Source organism: Corylus avellana, chromosome 7 (assembly GCF_965113065.1).
Source record: "Corylus avellana chromosome 7, dhCorAvel1.hap1.2, whole genome shotgun sequence".
In the NCBI taxonomy this organism is placed as follows: domain Eukaryota; kingdom Viridiplantae; phylum Streptophyta; class Magnoliopsida; order Fagales; family Betulaceae; genus Corylus; species Corylus avellana.
In genome coordinates this window covers 1,157,312-1,168,862 of record NC_142496.1, presented here as the reverse complement: position 1 = coordinate 1,168,862, position 11,551 = coordinate 1,157,312, and the positions used below count along the sequence as shown (strand labels likewise).

At 33.7% G+C, this 11,551-nt stretch overlaps 1 protein-coding gene across 1 annotated transcript; it reads left to right on the top strand.

Moving 5' to 3' along the window:
• The first annotated feature begins 7,162 nt into the window (after positions 1-7,162).
• On the top strand, positions 7,163-9,942 carry LOC132185705 (class V chitinase-like). Its single transcript, XM_088518625.1, has 2 exons — positions 7,163-8,430; positions 9,542-9,942. The coding sequence occupies exons 1-2, from the start codon at positions 7,263-7,265 to the stop codon at positions 9,793-9,795; spliced, it is 1,422 nt and encodes a 473-aa protein (XP_088374751.1). The 5' UTR covers positions 7,163-7,262; the 3' UTR covers positions 9,796-9,942.
• The last annotated feature ends 1,609 nt before the right edge of the window (positions 9,943-11,551 follow it).

Here is an 11,551-nt window from a genome sequence, read left to right as displayed (position 1 = left end):
CACGACGTTTTACAACGTTTTTTCACATGCACAAAAGAGACACCAAACGCTGGGCCCAACCATCTCTTTTTTACATACACGTACAAAACATCATGTGAAAATGTTCATACATTTAGTGTGTTAATGTTGTGGAGTAACGTTCAACTGCATATAGCTGGGCCTACCAACTGATTATAACACCTACTATATATTTAGACTCATTCAATCATCTATGTGTATTTAACAACCAAAAGCTTGTCATGCATGTGGACATAAAAAAGACATGCAATTAAAGGGAGGAAGAAGTTTCAACACCTTTAGTAATGAAACATTGCAAATGTTATGGACTTTTGTTGTATGTATTGTCAATATCATTAATTTACAATATGAAAGCTCCGTACTCCTTCATGAGTATTCCCTCTCATGCAAGCTAGGACTATATGTTATCGTTTCAACACACAAGAGCCCATCTCATTTATTATATATGCAACATCATGTATGGTAATTGTTGTCCGAGATAAAAACTTTTGTGTATATATATATATGCAACATCTTTGCCATTTGTAGTTATTTAATTTATCGGCTCTCCATTTATATTTGCATCCAAACGAACGTAGTCTCTTCCTTTAATTTGGTTAGAAACAATGTGGTGGGAGTATTAATTATATTATAATTATCTTCAATACATACTCAACTTGATTATTACACATACCTACCATATATTTGGATTCATTTAATGAAAAGCTCTAACAACCAAACCCTTGGACAGACATATACGAGCTCATGGAGCTCATAACTATCATGCAATTGATTGATCAAGGAGGAAGAAGTTTCAACATGGGCAGTAATGAAGCATTGCAAATGTTATAGACTTTTGCTGTATTGTCAATATCATTAATTAACAATACAAAAGCTTTCATTTATTATGCCACATGCACGTGATGCATGTGTCGTGACAATGTAGCTAATTAGCCCCTTAAAAGAATAGAGAAGTGATACATTTCTCAATTTTTATTTATTTATTTATTTATTTTTTTCTCAAAAAGTATAGTTTGACTCATTTAATGGAAAGCTCTAACAACCAAACCCTTGGACGGACATATACGAGCTCATAACTATCATGCAATTGATCGATCAAGGAGGAAGAAGTTTCAACATGGGCAGTAATGAAGCATTGCAAATGTTATGGACTTTTGTTGTATTGTCAATATCATTAATTAACAATACAAAAGCTTTCATTTATTATGCCACATGCACGTGATGCATGTGTCGTGACAATGTAGTTAGCTAGCCCCTTAAAAAAATAGAGAAGTGATACACTTCTCAATTTTTTTTTTTTTTTCTCAAAAAGTTGGTTCTCAAATAATTTGTTATTTTATGAAATGTGTCACTAACTAATGAGATTGTGACATATAATTTGAAAACTAATTTTTGAAAGAAAAAAAAAATTAAAAAGTATAGCAATTCTCAAAAAAATAATGCATGGTTTGGATAGAAATTTCCTTCGAAAAACCAATTTGTAAAAAGTTTCTATCCGGCTTGGGTTTAATTACATACTACTAATGGGATGGAAGGAAGCTACGTTACAGATCAAATGGTCAAAAAGGATATATAGGAAAATTATAGATTAAAAGAAAGATAACAGTAATTAACCGATCGAGCTGAGATCGAAGATCGTGTTCTTTTTGAAGAAATTTCAAATGGGCATTTGTTTTCGCAGCATTTGGTTATCCATTTTTCTTCTTTTCGAATGTTTTATGCCACAACTCCAAGTTAGAAAGCACGGCCTCAGAATCAGCCAAATGATCTTTTGTTGGATCTCTTCATCCCATGACTGTTGAAGTTAATGGTAGATAAAGCTGACAACATCATGTGTGGTTGGTGTCCCAGAAAATGAACATAGATTAATTGTCAAAAGGAATTTAATTTAAAATATTTTTGGGATTACCATCGTGTGCTCCTTCAATGATATTGGATAGATAGTCGGTAGTTTCCTTGTTTGATTAATTCTATAGGATCATTTATTTAATTGATTTAGACACTGCATGTTCTTGGAATTAAAATCAATAATACACATAACAATTAATTTGAAATGTAGAAAAGTTACTCGGTATATTTTGGAGATTTCTTTCATTAGTATATATGACATAAGTTCCATACCCAATATTTGGATCATTTCAATCATCATCCATGTATTTAATAATCAAAACATCGTAAGCAGACATACATTATCATACAGTTGAAGGAGGAAGACGTTTGAACATATTTAGTAATGAAGCATTGTAAATGCTATGGACTTTCGTTGTATTGTTCACACAATTAGAGTCCATATCATTTACAATATGAGAGAGCTACTCTTTGATTAATACTCCATCTCATGCACATAAGAGTTATCCATATCATTTACAATGTATCATGATCAATAGCCTCACACGTCATGCACACACTATGGTATTGACAAAGGAAGGGTCTGTCAGCCATACATTTATCTGCTTGCCTATACAATCAATTATTTTGAAATCTCTCTGAGTTTGAGGTCTAAATCCCCCATCTTATACGTACTTTTCAATTGTAATAGATCGGGTAACCATTATTCTAATTGCACTTTCACCTTTAAATTACAACTCAAACCTAGAAGCTACTAATTAATTATTTCGAGTTTCTTCTCGTGTCAGATTTATCCGTTAGTTTGAATGAAAAATTTTACACATGTAGAGCAAGTGCGTCCGACTCATTTTTGCATGACTAATTTATCCCTATTTTATATGTTAATAAACGGTTTTAGTAATAGCGAGAAAAACACAACAAATAATAATAATAAAAAAAGACTCAAAGGGGTTGCTGCTGCTAACAAAACAGAGTGGACGACTCTACGGTCACCCACATCTGTTTAAAGGGGTTGTCGTGCAACACCCGTCTAACATAATTGAAGGGGCAGCCAAGTGACCTACTTTTGCGTTAGCTTCTTTTCTTCTCTTTTTAATCTCTAGATTCTCCATCACTAAAACAGTTCGCTTCCATACGAAAGACGGGCATAATAATAAAACAAAAATAGCTTAGACGCATGCATATGCTAGCCACACCTGACGTTGCCCATCTAAACTAACGGCCAAATCTGACACATGAGTTAACTTGAAATATTTGTTGTTTGTATGTATGAGTTATTGTGAGTTGTGTCGTTTGGGGAGACAAAGTGTAATTTGGTGAATGAAGTGCTTTTATCAAAAGGCTAGATGAATTTGAAGCAAGGGACAATTGAAAAAAAAAAAAAAAAAAAAAAAAAGGGTGTTGTGATAGATGTATGCTGTCATTTTTGTTCAATTTGTTCATTTTAATACACTTCAAAGTGGACCTCTACGTTATTAACATTCCTCCACCATACTGTGGGCTGATGATCAAATGGAGTATTTCCTATATATGATTTGGTCTATTAGAAGGAATCTATGCAATTTCTAAAAGAAAATTAAATCCTCACAAAGATTCTCAAATTTTTCTTAATAAATGATAATATGAATTCTTTTTTTATTAATATGAATTCTTTTCTTCTTCTTTTGAGTGAGATGCAACCGAGATAAGCTTGATCCAACTATTAAAGAAATAATTAAGTGATTAAATTTACCTCTTTCTATTTGTTTAAGTTAGCTTTTAACATAAGTGGTAATTTAACATGATATCAAAGACAAAGGTCTTGAATTCAACCAACATAATATAGGGGGCTATGACACATTGTGGACCCAACAAGGAGCTCTATTATATGAGAAGTGTTTGGTTTTCAGTTTTACCCATCTCTTATCCATCTTCGTATAAGAGATAGACAAATCCACATTTAATTGCACAAATTTAAATATCATATGATAACGTTCATACATACAAGTGCTTGTGTTGTTAATGGTGTGTAGTAATGTTCAGCTGCATATATATATTTGGACTCATTCAATCGTCCATAAGTATTTAATAATGAAAAGCTGTAACAACCAAAAGCTTGACCGGAAATATACTACTAGCTATCATATGCAATTGAAGGGTTTCGACATGTCATATCTTTAGTAATTAATGAAGCAATGCAAATGTTACAGACTTTTGTTGTATTGTCCACACATCGGTTGATATCATTAATTTACAATATGAAAGATACTCCTTGATTATTCCATCTCATGCAAGCTATGCCTATAGTTTATCGTTTCAAACCCAAGAGAGCCCATATCATTTATTGTGCATGCATCATCATCAAATGCCTCTTGCACAGTGATGCACACGTCATGGAATTGCCAAAGGATTAATACAATACTCTTTATTGACATCTACTCTATGATAGTTTGAAGTTCAAATATTCCACCATCTTATACGTGATTTAATTGCATTCGTAACATTATATTATCATCTAAAAAACTAACTCCAAAGAGGGGAAAAAAAAAAATAAGGCTATATTAATGGTTATGAGTGCACTTGTGAATATTGTATCCCATGTTGAGGAAGTATAAAGAAAGCGAGTATTTAATAGACCTAAGTGGGCCTCAGGTATATAGCATTGTGAGTGCAATTTCAAAACTTGCGATTTAAGAAATAATGGTTTTAAAACGTTATTTTTAAAAACACGATTAAGCGTTCGGTAAAATTATGATTTGACATTTTAAATCACATTGTAGCCTTTAAAACAATGCATTTTTAAAAACGCACCCCTTGCCCGCGATGATTTTTCTACATTTTTAAATATCAATTATTTAAAAACACACTTCCAAATGACACGCTTTTCGCGATTTTATTTAAAATCACTTGTAAAATCATAAGACCAAAAGGACACGTACATGATAATTCGTTAGTAAATTGTAGGCATATTACTAGAGCTTTCTGATAATCAATAATAATATCTCCAAACGTTTCCACCGGGTTGATAATCTGTGAAGGAATCATCATCATGTGTTAGCTTTGTGTAAGGTTCAACTTTACAAACCAAATTGGAAAGGAAAGAATGTGTACGTTACCTCCAATCATGCGTAGGATCTTGTGAGCTCGTATGAAGCAGATCTACCAATGTTGTTCTGTATTGCATGTCAAGGAGCAAATAATTTGTTGTTAGCGTGCACAACAATAATAAATAATATAGAATCGGAAAGAGAGAGATCAAGAGAGAGTTGAGACACAGATTTATGTGGTTCGGCAAGGTGCCTTCGTCCACAGAGAGTGCATCTATATATATATATATATGAAAATTCTAATTGTATGAAAGTATTTTGAAAAACTCCAAAAAACCCATTATGTTCACTCCGGTCCGACTACTCGGCTAACCACTAGTATTCCAATATTACTCTCTATGTCTGAAAGAATATAAGCCACTAGTTTCAACAAGATTCATATACAGAACTATTATAATATGCAAGAGTATTGACATAGAGTTCCATGTTTTCCTCGAGTTTATTACATTGACATATGTCGAAAATACATGTGATTTTTATGTACATTTTTAATAGAAAATGTAATTCTCAAATACATTTTGGATATATGTTAATTTAATATAATGACTTATATACTTCTAATATTTAACTTTTCTTCTAATAGTGGCCTGTTGAGGAAGCTAAGGTTGCTCTCTCGGCAATAAAGGAAGCTTCCCTCTCACTCTCTCATTCTCTTATCTTTTAAGAATTTGTAGCGGAAAAGATTCCCTTTGTAATCTTCTTTTTTTTCCCTTTGAATAAAAAAAAAAAAAAAAAGCAACCACCATGGATTTGAATAATGTTAGTGTGAAAGGCGACTCCTTGGATATAATATTTGCCCTCCCCAATAAGCTAGGGCGATCATTGTTATTGGCAAATTCATCTCATAATCCAAGATGCGATTAATTTTTAAGTAGATTTTTTAGTAATTAATTGTTAAATTACAAAAAATAATTATTTAAAAAAATTGAAAACACCAAAAAGGGTGGCCTGCTCATATTAGGCTATTAGCCCTCTAGCTAATATGGACTCTTGTGTTTGAAACCATAAATTATATATAGTCTTAGCTTTCATATTGAAAATAAATGATATCGACAATTCAAACACGTACAACAAAAGTCCATATATATATAATTTAGACATTTACAATACGTCTCAGTCTATTTCGTCTCATCCATCCACGTCAAAATAAAACAAAATAAAAGAAAAAAAAATCTTTCAATCAATGCAATCGAATAATCCTCCCAATGACTCACATCACATTCAATGCCTAATTATCGCTATGATGTTTCAAAAGCGTTTAGGGAATGTTAGGTGCTTTCCAAGCGTTTATATTCATTTTTTGCATAACAATCAAATATTGTATGAAATCAAGATGTGTATAATTGTTTTAATAATTAAGTAACTAGCTTTTCTTATTATTTGACTATTTTTATAGTTCATGTAATATTAAATTAATTTAGATGCTGTCATTTAATTAGTTAGAACTGATAATATATACAAAGAGCATTTTAAGTGGTTTTTTATGTCAGACACTTAAAAGACAAATCACTGTTATCCACCTAAAATATATCAAGTTAATCAGTGTAATAAATGAGTGTAAATAGTAATATTACTAACTCTAATATATTACTAGCAATTTGAATGGAGAAAAATTAGTTAGTTTTTAGTTTAAAATTTCTTTTATTAGTGACACTGATCTACTATTGGACTTATCCATGCATCATGCCTTTAATAATCAGAAACTTCTAATTATCATGCAGTATTACTTGTACCGAACATGATCTTTCCATTTCATTTGAACTGTAAAGTATCTAATTAATTATATTAGATGAGTATGTATTTTTATCTTTTCACTTTTTGAGAGGACAAAAATACTACTCAAATATAACTAATCCGATATTCGCCTTTCAAAATCATCCTAATTCGTACCTCCTGAAGGGAGGAATTAAGACGCTTGCAAACATTAATTGTAAATCATACAGAAGTTTGGTATATTGCTCAAACGGGAGTTGATATCATTGACAATGCGTCACAGCCTAAAGACCCTACTATATATTTCTTCTCATGCACGCAAGGAAGCATGACGCTAACCACTGATTCTTAATTCCCGACCCTACAATGGTGGCGATTAATGGAGCAACCAACATTAATATTCAATCGTATCAGATAATTTACTAGCTAGTAAGCAAGTAAATTACTCCAAGAGGGAAAAAAAGGGAGGGGGTACGTAAAAGGAAAGTCTACTGCAAGCCTCTATTTATATAGGCTTGCATGCATTCTCTACTGAAAACTCCAAGCAATATCACGTTCTCATAGGCTAATAAGCTATTAGCCTAGAGCAAGGCAGAGATGGTGGGCAGATGGTGGAGAGAATGTATTATAGCATTTCTCCTCACCTTCCCTTCAATGGCTCGCTCTAATACTGCTATTGCGGCTATTATTCCCCCAGTGAAAGCCGGATACTGGTATTGCCACAGTGACTTCCCAATCCCGGTGTCTAGCATACCTTCCCAGCTTTTCACCCATCTTTTTGCTGCCTTTGCGGATGTCAAACCCAACACCAATGGTACTGCCTATGAAGTCAGCTTTCCTGACGAATATAGGGTGCAGTTCTCAACCTTCACCCAATCCTTGCAAAAAACAAACAAAAGGGTCAAAACCCTTTTATCCATCGGTGGATTCTCTGACCCTAGTACTGCTACGACCTTTGCTTCAATGGCTAACCAGCTCAGTACCCGCAAATCATTCATAGATTCCTCAATAAAGCTAGCAAGGTCTAACGACTTCCATGGCCTGAGCCTCCACTGGCAGTACCCCTCAACGGCGGTCCAAATGGCCAACCTTGGCTCCCTCCTCGATGAATGGCGTGCAGCAGTTGACAAAGAGTCCAAGCTGACCGGAAATGACCCGTTGCTTCTAGTCGCAGCGGTCAATTACATGTCGTCGACGTTGCCCACAGTCATATATCCCGTTGATGCTATTGCTAGGAGCTTGGACTGGATCAACCTAATGGCGTATGATTTCTATAACCCCGCTCTCTCACGGAATGCTACTGGACCTTTTGCTGCATTGCTCAAAGGAAAAGACCCCATAATCCCGCATTATGGGGATCTCGGAGTCAATGCTTGGATTCAACCACCGGTGACCGCCCAAAAAATAGTCCTCGGCCTTCCTTTTTATGGCGCTGCGTGGCATCTAATAGATACCGCAAAGACTGAAATATTTGCCCCGGCTGATGGACCAGCTGATGGACAGGCTGCTGGAGTATATATTGATCCCTTAGACGGGACTATACTTTATAACCAAATCCAGTATTTCAAAGAGACACACTCCGACGGCATTGATCAATACAGTCACGACTATGTTGTAGACTATTTCAGTGTTGGGAAAACTTGGATTGGTTATAATGGTATCAAGAGTATCACTGCTAAGGTTACATATGCTAGGGATAAAACGTTGCTCGGCTACTATGCATGGCATGTGGGCGGCGACAGAGATGGGACTCTGTCAGGAGCAGGTTAGTATGTTTATATCTTTCCTAAATCATGCATCTACAATTTATATGAGGGTTTTTGTGTTTTTTTCTTTCACATACACGTATTTCTGTTTTGATATGTGCATGCATCGTCCATATTCTCATTTGTTATATATGTATGTGTAATTCTAATTACTTGTAAGGTATATATGAGTCTGTGATGCAAAGTTACCTCAATCACCTCCAAAGGTCTCCTGACTGAGGGTGGTTGAATCACCCTAATGACTTTGGACTGGGTAGCTCATCCCCACCTATTCTAACCTGTTTATAATTGTTAAAGGAACAAATCTAGAGAATCTGGATTTATTGTGTAGTAAATCTCAGAAGTCAAAAAGGCTGACTATGCATAATTTGGGCCTTGATTCAAGGGATGTGCTTCCTCTTCTCCAGTCTATATAATAGACTATTTGTAAGCAGAAGATATATAGTGAAATAAAAGAATTCCTTCTTCTTCTGAAATCTTACATGGTATTAGAGTTAAAAGGTCCTGGGATCGAACCTTGACTCCCGTCAATTAACCCTCCATTTAAATTAAATATTCCACACGTTGGGTCTCACCTATTAAAAGGGAGTTTGAGCTCACACATGAGGGGGAGTGTTAAACTAATGATTAAATGATTAAATTAACCTCTTCCTATCAGCTTAAGCTTTTATATTGTGAACTTCAAGTTAAAACACATTGCATACTTCAAGCCGTTTTAGCTTTAGGGGGAATGTTAAAGGAAAAAATCTAAAAAATCTAGAAAATCTAGATTTATTGTTAGCTCAATACAGTTAGCTCAATCAACTCCAAAGGTCTCTTGACCGAGGGTGGTCGAATCACCCTAATGACTTTGGGCCAGGTACCTCATCCCCACCCGTTCTAATCTGTTTATAGTGTGGGGATAAGTATTCTAAGATAATTTTTAGGTGTGCTAGAGTATATTTGCTATTTGTTAAATGTTTCTGTACATGTCAACATGTAATTTGATGGTGTAAATCAAGGGTTTTACTTTTACCTCATCCTTATTGAACTCAAACTCTTCTAATTTGAATTTGTAAGTCTTCATTGATCATTCTAACTTGCAACTTCTAATTCTTATTGCTATCGCAGCTTCTGGCACATGGCCAATTCTTGGACCTGAGCAGGATATTGCCATCGGCATCAACACCGGCACCGGCACCGGCATCGCCACCGCCACAGCCACTTCCACCGCCTCTGGCGTCGGCACCGTCACCGGCACCGTCACCAGCGCCATCACTGGCACCAACACCAACAACCACACTTTCATCTGCACCAACACTTGTCCGGCACCAGCACCAGCACCAGCACCAGCACCGGCTCGGTGTGAAAATTACCAACAATAAGGCCAATTATCAGATGTGTTATAAGGCCAATAATCAGACCCGTGTGTATTTGTAACATAGAAGCTTGTATTGTGTACAATAAGGACAATTATCAAATATGGTGTGTCGTAAGGTCAGAATCAGATATGTTGTATTATTTGGAGCATATATATATATATATATATATATATATATATAAAGAAGCTTGTATTATTGATAAGTAACTCATAACCAATGCTTTACACGGGATTCTTCATTATAATTTAATTTCAAAACTTTTTTTTTTTTTTTACTTGGATTTTCTATTGTACTTTTCATTATAGGTTGTAAAAAAAATATATCATACCTCTTTAAATAACAAGACATACTAAAGGTTATACATCAGTATATTACTCAATATAGTGACACACAATTACAATTTACACATAGAACATTGTATAGATGTATAAATCGCATAAAATTTTACTATCACAATGCCCTTAATTTTAGTTTAATCTATATAAATTAAAACATGTTAAAATAGTTATTCCTACCGGAAAAGAAAAAAAGGAGACAGAAAACTTGGATTGCATGTGATTATAAAAGTATTAATAGAAAGTTAGCAAGGATCTTTAATATTGTTGATGTGATACCTATCCATATAATTTTGAGCCATTAGAAAATATACACAACAAAATAAAAGAAAAAAAAAAAAAAACATCTTTCAATCAATGCAATCAAAAAATCATCCCAATGACTTACATCACATTCAATGCTTAATTATCTATATGATGTTTCCAAAGCGTTTAGGGAATGTTAGGTGCTCTCCAAGCGTTTACATTCATTTTTTGCATAACAATCAAATATATTTTAATCTTCTTTGCTTTCAAAAGCATAAAAAGCACTTTGAAAAAAATACCTGAAAATCCGAGTAAATCTTACAAAAGAAAAAAACCCATAAAACGATCAAATGAATTAAAACATAAGACCCTTAATTTTAGTTTAATATATATAAATTAAAACATGTTAAAATTGTATTCCAATATGATTAATTTAAAATCAAAAGAAGTATAAAGGGAAAAAGTATTAAGAAAAAAAAACATTGATTTTGATTATTAAAGCATTAATAGAAAATTAGTATGAATGTCTGATAAATAAATTTTTGCCTTATTTTGATTTGAAAAAAAAAAAAAAAAAAAAAAAAAACCACTTCCAAAATATGCCTAAAAATCGAAGTCATACAAATAATAAAAAAAATCCCTTAAATCATTCAAATGAATAAAAACAGACACTATAATTTGATAAGTCCACACTGAATGGGTGTGGACTTATCAATGCACTATATATATTGAATCACACAAAATAATGTATAGAAGGAGCTTATATATATAGGCTAATAATACAGACACTATATGTACATAACCAATGTAGAATAATTAACTTTTGTATGGCCGAAGGCATTTTTATGGAATGGGTGTGGACTTATCAATCGATGGCGCCCTGACAATATTACATTCAACTGCTTATAGCTGGACTTATCAACCAATGGCACCCTGACATTATTACACCTATTATATATTTGGACTCATTCAATCATGCATGCATTTAACAATCATCAAAAGATGTAACAACCAAGCTTCCAAAAGTTGGGGTAGACATAAACCATCATGCAATTGAAGGGAGAAAGATGTTTCAACATCTTTAATAATGAAGCGATGCAAATGTTTCTGACTTTTTGGTGTATTGTTCACGCAACACTCAATATCATTTACAATATGAAAGGTTCTATTTGATTATT

What these genes read in the sequence shown, in the direction of transcription:
- LOC132185705 (XM_088518625.1), top strand. Translation starts at nt 7,263, where the DNA reads ATGGTGGGCAGATGGTGGAGAGAATGTATTATAGCATTTCTCCTCACC. An exon ending in TGGGACTCTGTCAGGAGCAG is followed by an intron (nt 8,431 to 9,541) that starts GTTAGTATGTTT and finishes TTGCTATCGCAG; the next exon opens with CTTCTGGCACATGGCCAATT.